Source organism: Hyla sarda, chromosome 6 (assembly GCF_029499605.1).
Source record: "Hyla sarda isolate aHylSar1 chromosome 6, aHylSar1.hap1, whole genome shotgun sequence".
NCBI lineage: Eukaryota > Metazoa > Chordata > Amphibia > Anura > Hylidae > Hyla > Hyla sarda.
This window is the reverse complement of record NC_079194.1, coordinates 283,437,176-283,451,474: the sequence shown is the minus strand read 5'-3', so window position 1 is coordinate 283,451,474 and position 14,299 is coordinate 283,437,176. Positions and strand designations below refer to the sequence as shown.

The window sequence follows — 14,299 nt, the reverse complement described above, 5'->3', positions numbered from 1 at the left end:
GAGTGGGGAGAGGCCTAAAAAGAAAGACAAGGGCAAAAGGAAAGGGAGAAAGAAGAGGTCAGAGCCCTCTGTTCCTTGTACTACGGGCCAGGTTCAAAACGGAAGCCTGACTGCCCCCCCTCTGGTTGACCTGTCAAACCGGTACCTCGTCCTCGATACCATCTCCTCCCCCTCCTTGGCTGGGGGGGGTGAGGGCGAGGTGCCTAGGGAGAAAGAGCCTCTGGGAGGAACTGGGCCCTGTCCTATTGAGGCACCTTCCTCAGAGGGCAGGGCTAGACCGGGGCCGGACGGAGACGGGGATAATATGGATCTATCTGAATCGAAAAAAAGATCCAAGAGTGGTCCTGCCCTCTCGTCTTCTTCGGGGGATGAGGGGGCAAAAAAGAAGGGAAAACAAAAGTAAAGGGTGTGGCCGTCTAATTTAATCACCCTGTATGGCGGCACTCACCCCATTGACGCTGGCATCTATTAATTGTGCCAGCATAAAGTCGGATACGGCTAGATTCGCAGCCTTTGATTTTCTTGGCCGCGTTGAAGCCGACATTTTCTTTTTACAGGAGACCAGGTTGTCAGATCTAGCCTCTCTGGTAAAAGCCAGAAGAGAGTGGAGGCGCGGTCCCTCCCACTGGTCTCTTGCGGCTGAGCCGTATAGTGGGGTGGCGGTCCTTTTTACCGCTCCTGTTGAATGCCGACGGGTTATTGAATTAGAAATGGGGAGGTGCCTGATCTTAGATGTCTTCATGAAGGGACAAGAGCTCCGGCTCATTAACATATACGCCCCGCAAAGTAAGCGGGGCCGTAAAGATCTCTTTATGAGGATTAAGCCCTTTCTTTTTACGAGTCGGCAGGTGATCTTTGGAGGGGACTTCAATAATGTCACGAGGTCCCAAGATAGGAGAGGCTCCAATAGTCCGCTGACTTGCGATAGTGTGGCGCTGATTAGCATAGCTAGAGAAGCTCGCCTAGAGGATGCCCACATCCGGAGCCCCTCGGGCCACGCGGGTTTCACCTATCATCAAGGTAGTCGCAGGTCTAGGATAGATAGGTTTTATTTAAAGGAGGAAGCCGTCTCTTCTGCAGTGTCCGTGGTTGAGGTGGAGTTCTCCGATCACTGTATGATTTTGTTTTCCCTGAATGTTTCAGAAACCCCCCGGATGGGAAAAGGTTATTGGAAGCTGAATTCGTCCCTCCTGGAGGAAGCGGAGATAAGACAGTCCTTTGAGGATTTTCTTCAGAGTCAGGTACCTTTACTGGGCCTATGTAGTAGTAAGTCAGAGTGGTGGGAGATATTCAAGAAGCGGGTTGCGGGGTTCTTCCGCCAGCTCTCGAGCCTCAGGTCCCTGAACAGGTATCGCCTGTATCAGGGTCTGAGGAGGAAACTCGAGCTTCTTGTCTCGACTGGAGGTAGCCAAGAGGATATCTCCAGAGTGAAGTCCTTGCTGATGAGGTGTCAGTACGATAGGCACGCATCTTTGGTTTTTGAGAGGGATTTCGGGAAGTACCGCTCGCCCGACCCTTACAGAAACTGTAAGATGTCAGTGAGTAGTAAAGTCATTTCAGGACTGATTGATAGTACAGGATCTCTGAATCGGTCCAGATCAGGGATCTTGGAGATCGTCAGATCCTTCTACTCTCACCTCTTGGGAAGGAAGGATCTGGATCGGGATGTGATGTCGGGTTTCCTGGCTGAAACCATTCCTGAGCCAGGGGTAGACCCCTCTCTTGGCGTTTTGGCAGAAGAGATCAGGGAAGAGGAAGTGAGACTGGCGATCGAGGGGCTTGCCCCCAAGAAGTCACCAGGTCCGGATGGCTTAACATCTGAGTGGTACAGGACCTTTAAGGAGTCTTTAGCTCCCCTCTTGACTGAGGTATTCAATGAGTGTCTCTCCTCGGGCACTCTGCCAAAGTCAATGAGGAGGTCAGCCCTGATTCTTCTCTCAAAGGGTAAAGATCCCAGCCGTATTGAGAATTGGAGACCCATAGCTCTTCTCAATACGGACAGGAAGCTTCTGGCCAAGATACTGTTTAATCGGCTGGTGAAGTTTGCACCCCGGCTCCTTTCGGAGGCCCAGCACTGCACTGTTCCAGGCCGAAGCACCTTAAGTGCTGTCCTTAGTGTCAGGGAGGCAGTGGAGCGGAGTAGTGCGGGTTTCTGGAAGGGGTACTTGCTGTCCTTGGATCAGGCCAAAGCATTTGATCGGGTGAACCACGAGTACCTCTGGTCCGTCCTCCTGAGATATGGCTTACCGAGTACTTTTGTTAATTGGCTTAAGATCTTGTATGCAGGGGCAGAGAGTTTCCCACTGGTGAACGGGTGGTCTGGCCACTCTTTTGGAGTGGGGTCTGGAGTCCGTCAGGGTTGTCCTTTGAGCCCGCTGTTATATGTGTTCGCGATCGATCCCTTCCTTAGGAGGGTGAGTTGCGGACCGTTGGTGGGAGTCGGGATGAGTTTGGCGGAGCCGGGGGCCATCCAGGGGGTAGTGGCGTACGCCGACGATGTCACTATTTTCGTCTCCTCGAGAGAGGGGGTTGATGTGGTGATGTCGGAGGTGGAACGCTACTCGGAGGCATCCGGGTCTAAGATCAACCGGGATAAGTGTGAGAGTCTCTGGCTGGGAGGGGGGGATCCCACGTTTGATCTCCCGGACACCCTTCCAGGGCCCCAAGAATCAGCAAAAGTCTTAGGCATCACATTTGGCCAGGATGATTATCCCACCAAAAACTGGGATGGTAAGCTCCAGGATGCCACTCAGAAGGTGGACCAGTGGAAGGGTTGGTCTTTGACCCTCAGGGAAAGGGTACACCTGATCAAATCGTACCTGCTCCCCTTGTTTATCTATCTGGGCAGCGTATGTATCTTGCCAGAGGCTTACTACACTAGGATCTACAGCCTGTTTTTTCAACTGTTATGGGGGAACAGGATGAACCTAGTCAAGAGGGAGGTTACGTACCGCACGAGGAGACTAGGGGGTTTATCTATGGTAAACCCTGTGGTGTTCTTAACAAACACCTTTTTAAAAGCTAACATCTCAAACCTCTGGTCAGAGAGGGCTCCTCCGTGGGTACTCTCCTGCAGGGAATGGTTTCGGCCTTTCTTCCAGGAATGGGAGACAGGAGGGCAAGTGAAGGACCTCCGTACGCCCCATGGATATCTTCCGGCTTACGCTACCCCGACTCTGAAGGCGATACGTCGGTGGGGTCTGGGAGTGTGGGAGATCAGGACCCAGTCAAGGCAGTTCCTTGACAAACGGGTTCTGTTGACCCACTTCCAGAGGCCTCTGGCACTCAGGGACTGCCCAGGTCGGGATCTGAGGGTGGGGTTGTACCTTTTAAACATGAAAAGGATCCCCCAGAAGTTTTGGGACTTGGCCTGGCGCTGCTTTCAGGGGAAGCTATATGTAAGGGACAACCTGAAGTGCAGGAACTCTGATGACCGGGGATGTCCCCGAGAAGAGTGTGGGGACACGCTGGAAAGCATGGACCATTTCCTGCTTCATTGTCCCTTTAATATAAGGGTTTACAACCGGGTGGGCGCTTCCATCGGCTGGAGTCAACTTGCCGGCCTTACCTATCCAGAGTGGGCTTATGGGGCATTCAGGACACTGGGTGGCCGAGACCGGGGCACTTTATTCTTAGTTAGTTTAGTGGTTAGGTACTACACGTGGAATGCACGGTGTTTAGTGTCGACCCAGCAGAAAATCCTCTCCGAGGTGGAGGTCTGTAGGAATATCACCGGTGACCTCGGGAAGATCAGGTCTTTGGAGTATGGCAGTCTTGGTACCAGTAGGGCTTCTCTCCTGTGGAGAGGGTTTTCTTTTGATGTGCCCTAGGTACTAGATCTTTTGGGTAGAGTACCTTTATTTTGGATAGGGGAAGTGTGATAGGGATAGAGATAGGGTGAGAGTAGGGTTAGCTTTAATGGAGGGATAGAATTAGGGAGAATTGTAGGGGGAGTTAGGAAAAGAGTTAAAAATTATTTTGGTGTATCAAGTCTGCCATCCTTCTTTCTGGTGGTGGGCTAATGCATGTGCACGCTAGCTTTTTTGTTTTGTTTTAAGCTGATATGGCATGAAGGGCTTACAGGCGACCAAACTTGGGCCTAAAGTGGGTTGTGGTTCAGTGTCTGTTAGTTAGTATGTATAAGTTTGTGTATAAGTTGGTTGGGTGGAGTGCTAGGTGGGGAGGGTGTATTTGTGGGTGGTGGTGTGTTTTCGTGTTTTTGGGGGACCTGACATGGGTCAGTTAAGGACAGAACTTTGTAAACTGTAGAGGAACGGTATGGACTCTGACCCATGTGCAGGAGGGGTGGTGTGGGTGAGGGCACAGTTCGAGTGTAGGGATTTCCTGTATTTATTTATTTATTTTTTTTTTTTTTTTTTTTTTTTTTTTTTTTTTTTTTTTTTTTTGTAGGTTTCTGTAAATAGGGTGCATATATTTATGTTTATATACTATAATTTATTAATTTCTATTAGTGATTTTGTATCTATTTGGTTTTGTATCTACATCGTTTTATATTGTCTCATATTATAGTTATGGCAGTCGGACCAGTTGTTGTGTTATGTGTTTTTGTTTATTTATTTAGATTTTAAATTTTTATATTTTTTATTTATTTATTTTCCCCTTTTGTTTTGTTTCCCGAGTATGGATGGTTTTGAGTCACAGCCAGGTAGTGCTAATTTTATGTTTATGTTTAAGCCAAGTTGTGCTGTTTATTTTTATTTATTTATTTCTTTATTTTTATAATTATTATTTATTTATTTTTTTATTTTTTTTTTTTTATTTTTTACCCCCCCCCGAGTATGGATGGTTTGAGTTACAGCCAGGTAGTGCTAATTTTATGTTTATGTTTAAGCCAAGTTGTGCTGTTTTTATGTTCATTTTTGGTATGTGTGTCAGTGTGTTTTTGTTTGTTTGTTTTCTTTTTGCTTTGTAAAGCTGGGCTGGCCGGTTAGGCAGGGTTTTGTTTTTGATTTATATTATAGCTGGTTAAGCTTGTTTTTTGTTGTATTGGATAAGTTTTGTATTTTTATAATAAAAAGAGTGTCAGCAGAGAGCACTGTAGACAAGACAAAAAAGAAATCCAAAAAGAAAATAATTTCCTCTGTAGCATACAGCTGCTAAAAAGCACTGGACGGGTAAAGATTTTTTAATAGTAGTGATTTACAAATGTGTTTATTTAAAAAAAAAAAAAAAAAAAAAAAAGTACCCCTTTAAGTGCAGAGTCTTTTCTCTGCACTTGCTCTGGACAGTTCCTGACAAGGACAGAGGTGTCAGCAGAGAGCACTGTGGTCAAACAGAAAGGAAATTCGAAAAGAAAAGAATTTCCTCTATAGCATACAGCTGCTGATAAGTACTGGAAGGATAGAGATTTTTTTAATAGAAGTAATTTACAAATTTGTTTAACTTTCTGGCACCAGTTCATTTATAAAAAAAAAATTAGTTTTCCACCGGAGAACCCCTTTAAGACAGGACAGGATGCGCTGCAGTTGCATCAGTGAAACCAATAAAATACTCACTTGAAGGCATCAAGAGCTCGAGCAGATGCCGTGTACTGAGTGAGGAAGAGTTGAACATCCGAGGACGACCAGTTAGCAGCTTTACAAGGTTCTATAAACTGGACATGGAGAAAAAAAAACAAGGCATCTGTTACGTATTACAGGGCCCCATCATTAACACCTTCCCATCCTAATAAAAAAAAAAAAAGGGTCCCAAAGCGGTAACAAAACACATGCATGCAAATATAATGGAACCGGACAATTGTACCAAGGCGCAATAGCTGAATATATATATAGTAAGATGGCAAATGGAGCGGTGATGAAATTGCGCTGCACATTCTGAATCTACACCAGTGTTTCCCAACCAATGTATCTCTAGCTGTTGCAAAACTACAACTCCCAGCATGCCCGGACAGCCTTTGGCTGTCCGGGCATGCTGGGAGTTGTAGTTTTGCAACAGCTGAAGGTTGGGTAAGACTGATAAGGTGCTCTCGGACCCCCTGCATCCTTGGGCGTGAAATGCGACCCTTAGCATCCTTGTATGGATACTGCTTTGGGCAGGGGTCAAGTCCTGGAAAAAAAAGTGTGGAAACTCACCCAAGATGTAATCTCCTTACTACTGGGGTGACACACTGTAACAAACCTCCTCCTCATGTAATCTCCTTACTACTGGGGTGACACACTGTAACAAACCTCCTCCTCATGTAATCTCCTTACTAGTGGGGTGACACACTGTAACAAACCCACTCCTCATGTAATCACCTTACTACTGGGGTGACACACTGTAACAAACCTCCTCATGTAATCTCCTTACTACTGGGGTGACACACTGTAACAAACCTCCTCATGTAATCTCCTTACTACTGGGGTGAAACACTGTAACAAACCTCCTCCTCATGTAATCTCCTTACTACTGGGGTGACACACTGTAACAAACCTCCTCCTCATGTAATCTCCTTACTAGTGGGGTGACACACTGTAACAAACCCACTCCTCATGTAATCATCTTACTACTGGGGTGACACACTGTAACAAACCCCCTCCTCATGTAATCTCCTTACTACTGGGGTGACACACTGTAACAAACCTCCTCCTCATGTAATCACCTTACTACTGGGGTGACACACTGTAACAAACCTCCTCATGTAATCTCCTTACTACTGGGGTGACACACTGTAACAAACCTCCTCATGTAATCTCCTTACTACTGGGGTGAAACACTGTAACAAACCTCCTCCTCATGTAATCTCCTTACTACTGGGGTGACACACTGTAACAAACCTCCTCCTCATGTAATCTCCTTACTACTGGGGTGACACACTGTAACAAACCTCCTCCTGATGTAATTACCTTACTACTGGAATGACACACTGTAACAAACCTCCTCATGTAATCACCTTACTACTGGGGTGACACACTGCAACAAACCTCCTCCTCATGTAATTAGCTACTACTGGGGTGACACACTGTAACAAACCCACTCTCCCCCCCCCCCCCCCACCCGCATTTCCGTGCAGACACCCGGTGTTCTGAACATTATGTTCAGGACGCTGAGTTAGGGTGGCCACGATGTCACGCCCCCCCTCATGAGGATACACCACGCCCTCTCCATTCATGTCTATGGGAGGGGGCGTGACAGCCCTGGACCCCTGGATAAGATGTCTAGCAACATGTGTCAGCAGATAAGAACCATTCCGCCTATCTAGTCTGCCCAATAATCTGAATACTATGAATAGTCCCTGGCCCTTCCTTATATGAAGGATAGCCTTATACCTATCCCTATTTAATATGAAGGATTGCCTTATGCCTATCCCTTTCTTATATGAAGGATAGCCTTATGCCTATCTCTATCTTATATTAAGGATGGCCTTATGCCTATCCCTATCTTATATGAAGGATAGCCTTATACCTATCCCTATCTTATATGAAGGATAGCCTTATGCCTATCTCTATCTTATATGAAGGATAGCCTTATGCCTATCCCTATCTTATATGAAGGATAGCCTTATGCCTATCTTATATGAAGGATAGCCTTATACCTATCTCTATCTTATATGAAGGATAGCCTTATACCTATCCCTATCTTATATGAAGGATAGCCTTATACCTATCCCTATCTTATATGAAGGATAGCCTTATACCTTTCCCTATCTTATATGAAGGATAGCCTTATGCCTATCCCTATCTTATATGAAGGATAGCCTTATACCTATCCCTATCTTATATGAAGGATAGCCTTTTACCTATCCCTATCTTATATGAAGGATAGCCTTATACCTTTCCCTATCTTATATGAAGGATAGCCTTATGCCTATCCCTATCTTATATGAAGGATAGCCTTATACCTTTCCCTATCTTACATGAAGGATAGCCTTATGCTTATGCCCTGCATGCTTAAACTCCTTCACTGTATTTGCAACAACAGAGTACCCCTTTAATGGGTTTTTGTTAGATTTGTTGCACCAGTCTTTTCATCACGAGGGGGGTGATTTATGGAGACCAGTATTTCACATGGGGTTATACATAAAAGAACTGTAAATAAATTTGGCGCATCTTTGCCTTTGCACCACTGGACTGAAAGACAGATTTCATGCCAGTAAATTATAGTGAAACAGTCTACATATACGGGAGATAAGCTTTATATGTCATTTATATGTAATGCACTGTAAGTAATGAGAGGACAGCTTATGGCAAGTATGACCTCTGACCTTTCAGTAGCTAGGTACTATTCTGAGTAATCATGTCTAAGCCTGAATATGGAAACCAGAACGGCTGCTATGAATGATTCCTCTTTACACTATTGCTTTATCCTTTTTCCCCCCATTTTCTATAAATGTAAGCATTTCAGCACTGTAAGTCTGGGTTCATACAAATGGAATCTCAGTCCGGAATTGTGGCCGAAGTTCCCAACGGAGGGCAGTGCTGACAGCAGTCAGTCCTAAGACCTTGCTGACTACATTGCTGTCACCATAGACAGCAATGCCATGTTTTGGATGCGTTCCAAGTGACCGCTCTAGGTTGATGTCCTGCCCCAAATTAGGTAATACGTGCACGGAGAGAAAAACACATTGACACAGGACTGAGTCAAAATGGTTCCCTGGTTTATTGTATTGTGGACACACAAGATATATCCTTCAGTAGGGCTTGGCACATTGTGTAAGCATTCTAATTGGTTAGCAGACTACTTTTACCTACGCATTGCATCATATTTTCTCTGTGCCAAAAGGGGATGGTCACACAGAGGGCGTAGTACAGGATGCAACCACCATCTTAGAAGAATGATCTTCATTTTTTGTCTATTATCCATAACACCGTCACATCTCGAAAAGAGCGGCCAGTGCCATCAGCAATGCATTTCTAAGCGGATCAGTAAAAGCATTTCATTCTTTTGGCAGATCCATGCAGAAATGCATTGCTAATGGCCCTGGCCGCCCTTCTCGAGGTGTGAACCCGGCCTAAAAGGTGCACTGCCTAGTTCACTTCAAGAAACCATTACACTCAATCCAGTGCATCACGAGCACAATGGAATCCCACTAAACAAGACATAAGGCGATGCAGTTTGGTGTGATATCCAAAGCTGGATTGTCCAATCTCTGCTACAGTGATACAACCCAAAGTAACATCTTAAAGGGGGTTTTCAGGACTTCTTTTAATTGATGGCCTATGCACAGGATAGGCTAACATTTACTGACCGGTCGGGTGCCGACAACCGAACCCCCCGTCGGTCAGGTGTTCGGCACCCAGCATTATACAGTGTTGCAGCCCTGCATCACTCATTGTGTAGTGGTGACGCCAAGTAACTACAGCTCGGCTTCCATTCACTTTAAAGGGGTATTCCAGGCCATAACTTTTCTTTATATATCAACTGGCTCCGGAAAGTTAAACAGATTTGTAAATTACTTCTATTAAAAAATCTTAATCCTTCCAATAGTTATTAGCTTCTGAAGTTGAGTTGCTGTTTTCTGTCTAACTGCTCAATGATGACTCACGTCCCGGGAGCTGTGCAGTTCCTATGGGGATATTTTCCCATCATGCACAGCTCCCGGGACGTGACATCATCATTGAGCAGTTAGACAGAAAACTTCAGAAGCTAATAACTATTGGAAGGATTAAGATTTTTTAACAGAAGTAATTTACAAATCTGTTTAACTTTCCGGAGCCAGTTGATATATAAAAAAAAGGTTTTGCCTGGATAACCCCTTTAATGAAAATTGAGCTGCAGTTACCTAGCGCTACCACTATAAAATGAATGGCGCAGGGCTTTAAGCATGTTTAACCCCATTTTGACCCTAAGGACCAGAGCATTTTTTGCAAATATGACCGCTGTCACTTTAAGCATTAATAACTCTGGGATGCTTGTACTTATAAATTTAATTCCGAGACTGTTTTTTTTTTGTGACATATTCTACTTTATGTTAGTTGTAAATTTCTGTAGTTACTTGCATCATTTCTTGGTGAAAAATGCAAAAATTTAATGAAAAATTTGAAAATGTCGCATTTTTCGAACTTTGAAGCTCTCTGCTTGTAAGGAAAATGGACATTCCAAATAAATTATATATTTATTCACATATACAATGGCCCTCATTTACTATTGCAAACCCGACATGTTTTGTCGGGTTGTGCGCCAGAAATTCTGTCTGAACCAGAATTGAAAAAAACCTGACTAACTCTCCATTTTGCTTAGAAAACCCGAAAAAGGGGCGTGGTATCCAGAAAGGGGGCGTGTTCCCGACATTTTCACAAAAAAACAACATATTTACTAAGGTTTCCACAGAAAATTTGGTGGATTTGAGATGAGGAAAACTCGACAGATCAGAACATGTGTAAAAAAAAGCAGCAATTTTCCAATTTTTCAAGTAAATTTTTAAAATCTGAATTTTTCAGGGACCAGTTCTGTTTTGAAGTGAATTTGAGGGTCTTTATGTTAGAAATACCCCATAATGGACCCCATTAGGAAAACTGCACCCTCAACGTATTCAAAATGACATTCAGAATGTTTGTTAACCCTTTAGGTGTTTCACAAGAATAGCAGCAAAGTGAAGGAGAAAATTTAAAATCTTCATTTTTTACACTAACATGTTCTTGTAGACCCATATTTTTCATTTTTAAAAAGGGGTAAAAGGAGAATAAGCCCCCCAAAACATGCAACCCAATTTCTCTCAAGTAAGGAAATACCTCCTATGTGGGCGCACTAGAGGGCTCAGAAGAGAAGGAGCGACAATGGGATTTTGGAGAGTGAATTTTGCTGAAATGGTTTTTGCGGGGCATGTCACATTTAGGAATCCCCTATAGTTCCAGAACAGCGAAAAACACTCCACATGGCATACTTTTTGGGAAACTACACCCCTCAAGGAATGTAACAAGGGGTACTGTGAGCCTTAACACACCACAGGTGTTTGCCAAATTTTCAACATAGTTGGACTATAGCACTAAAATGCTTCTCACCCCAAATTTTTCATTTTCACAAGTAATAATAAGTAATAATAGGTGAAAATGTCCCCCAAAATTTGAAACCCCATTTCTCTCGAGTAAGGAAATACCTCATATGTGGATGTAAAGTTATCTGTGGGTGCACTAGAGGGCTCAGAAGGGAAGGAGTGACATTGGGCTTTTGGAAAGCGAATTTTGCTGAAATGGTTTTTGGGGGGCATGTCACATTTAGGAAGCCCCCATGGTGCCAGAATAGCGAAAAATACCCCAGATGGCATACTATTTGGGAAACTACACACCTCAAGGAACGTAACAAGGGGTCCAGTGAACATTTACATCCCACTGGTGTTTGACAGATCTTTGTAACAGTGGGCTGAGCAAATTAAAAATTTAATTTTTTCATTTTCACAGACCACTGTTCCAAAAATCTGTCACCTGTGGGGTGTTAAGGCTCACTTTACCCCTTATTATGTTCCATGAGGGGTGTAGTTTCCAAAATGGGGTCACATGTGGGTATTTATTTTTTTGCATTTATGTCAGAACCGCTGTAACCAGCAGCCACCCCTGTGCAAATCACCAGTTTAGGCCTCAAATGTACATAGCGCTCTCTCACTCCTGAGCCTTGTTGTGCGCCCGCAGAGCATTTTACGTCCACATATGGGGTATTTCCGTACTTGGGAGAAAGTGTGTTACAAATTTTGGGGGTCTTTTTTTCCTTTTTACCTCTTATGAAAATGAAAAGTATGGGGCAAATTAAAAAAATATTACACTAACATGCTGATGTAGACCCCAACTTTACCTTTTCATAAGGGTAAAAGGAGAAAAAGCCCCCAAAATTTGTAACACAATTTCTCCCGAGTACGGAAATACCCCATATGTGTCCCTAAACTGTTGCCTTGAAATACGACAGGGCTCCGAAGTGATAGAGCGCCATGCGCATTTGAGGCCTAAATTAGGGATTTTCATAGGGGTGTACCCGGTTGCAAGTGTTACACTTGCCTCCTCCACCAAAGATACTGTATGTATCCCCAAACAGGGTGCCTCCAGCTGTTGCAAAACTCCCAACATGCCTGGACAGTCAGTGGCTGTCCGGCAATACTGGGAGTTGTTATTTTGCAACAGCTGGAGGCTCAGTTTTGGAAAAACTGACATACAAGACGTTGTTAATTAGGGGGGTGACAGTGTAAGGGTGTAGTGTTTAACTCTTTATTATGTGTTAGTGTAGTGTAGTGTTTTTAGGGTACATTCACACGGGCGGATGCTGTAAACCCCCGTCCATGTGAATGTACCCTGTACATTCACATTGGGGGGGGGGGGCAACAACTACAACTCCCAGCATGCACTGACAGAACGTGCATGCTGGGAGTTGTAGTTATGCAACAGCTGGAGGCACACTGGTTGGGATTGGGAAACACTGAGTTAGGTAACAGACTACCGCAGTGTTTCCGTACCACTGTCTGTTTCCTAACTCAGTGTTTCCCAACCCATGTGCCTCTAGCTGTTACAAAACTCCCAGCATGCGCTGACGTACCATAGTTTTGCAACAGCAGGAGGCACATGGGTTGGGAAACACTGAGTTAGGAAACAGACAATGTTTCCCAACCAGTGCACCTCCAGTTGTTGCAATACTGCAACTCCCAACATGCCCAGACAGCCGAAGGGCATGTTGGGAGTTGTACTTATGCAACAACTGGAGAACAATTTGGAGACCACTGTGTAGTGGTCTCCAAACTGTAGCCCTCCAGATGTTGCAAGACTTCAACTCCAAGCATGCCCAGACTGCCCAGGTATGCTGGGAGTTGTAGTGTGGAAACATCTGAAGGGCCAGATGTTGCCGAACTACAACTCCCATCATGCCTGGACAGTCTCGGCATGCTTTGAATTGACATCTGGGGCGCTACAGTTTTGACACCACTGTATAGTAGTTTCCAAACTGTGCCCTTCCAGATGTTGCAAAACTACAACTCCCAGCATGCCGACACTGTACAAGAATGCTGGGAGTTGTAGTTCTGCAACATCTGAAGGGCCAGATGTTACAGAACTACAACTCCCAGCATGCCTGGACAGTCTGGGCATGCTGAGAGTTGTAGTTTTGCAACATCTGGAAGGACAGTGGTCTCTCTAGGATGATCGGGGCTGTCTCTGACAGCTCCGATCATCTCTATTTTCCGGGCTATCGAGTCATCAGAGACCCGATCAGCCCGGAATCAACGCAAATCGCCGATATGAATTGATTGGCGATTTGCACTGATCGCCGACATGGGGGGGGGAGGGGTCTCAGGACACCCCCCCAGGCATTTGCATGGGATGCCTGCTGAATGATTTCAGCAGGCGTCCCGGTCCGATCCCTGTCCGGCTAGCGTCAGGGATCGAAATTCCCACGGGCGTACAGGTACGCCTTGGTCCTTAAGTACCAGGATGCAAGGGTGTATCCATACGCCCGTGGTCCACAACAGGTTAAAGGAGATCTCCGGAATATAAAAATTGTGGCCCACACTGCCGGCAGTAAAAAAATAAAGATGTACATACCTTCATCCGCTCCCCCAGGGCCTTCGGTAACCGGCTCCGGTCTCCGCCGCATCCACTTCCTGGTTGCCGGTGGTCGGATGTGTCATACTGCACTCAGCCAATCACCGGCCGCAATGAAGTCCCGACTCGGCCGCAGGTGCCGGTGTAGTGAAGAATTTTGTGTCCTGAAGCGTTTTCACACTGCCTCTCAGCCTATCGAAGGCAGAGTCTGACATTGCTGCGGCTGGTGATTGGCTGAGCACAGTATGACTCATCCGACCACCGGCAACCAGGAAGTGGATGCGGCGGAGACCGGAGCCGGTTACCGAAGGCCCTGGGGGAGCGGATGAAGGTATGTACATCTTTATTTTTTTACTGCTGGCAGTATGGGGGACAATTTTTATATTCCGGAGTTCTCCTTTAAAGGGGTACCCCGATGAAAAACACATTTCTTAAAATCAACAAGTGCCAGAAACAGATTTGTAAATTACTTCTATTTAAAAAACTTAATCCTTTCAGTACTTATCAGCTGCTGAATACAACAGAGGAGGTTGTATTTCTTTCTGGAATTTTTTTCAGTCTGACCACAGTGCTCTCTGCTGACACCTCTGTCCATGTCAGCAACTGTTCAGAGTACAAGCAAATACCCATAGCAAACCTCTCCTGCTCTGGACAGAGGTGTCAGCAAAGAACACTGTGGTCAGACAGAAAAGAACTCCAGAAAGAAATACAACTTCCTCTGTGGTATACAGCAGCTGATAAGCACTGGAAGGATTAAGATTTTTTTAATAGAATTTACAAATCTGATTAGTATTTGATTAAAAAAAGAAAATTATAAAAAATGTTTTTGTTTTAAATCAATTAGT

At 44.9% G+C, this 14,299-nt stretch overlaps 1 protein-coding gene across 3 annotated transcripts in view; it reads right to left on the bottom strand.

Moving 5' to 3' along the window:
• The window catches only part of FIBP (FGF1 intracellular binding protein), a 50,379-nt gene that overhangs the window by 5,558 nt on the left and 30,522 nt on the right, over positions 1-14,299 (bottom strand). For all 3 annotated transcript variants that reach the window (XM_056527511.1, XM_056527509.1, XM_056527510.1), the window contains exon 10: positions 5,517-5,614. In XM_056527511.1, the coding sequence (XP_056383486.1) occupies positions 5,517-5,614 (98 nt within the window). The remainder of the gene's footprint in view (positions 1-5,516; positions 5,615-14,299) is intronic.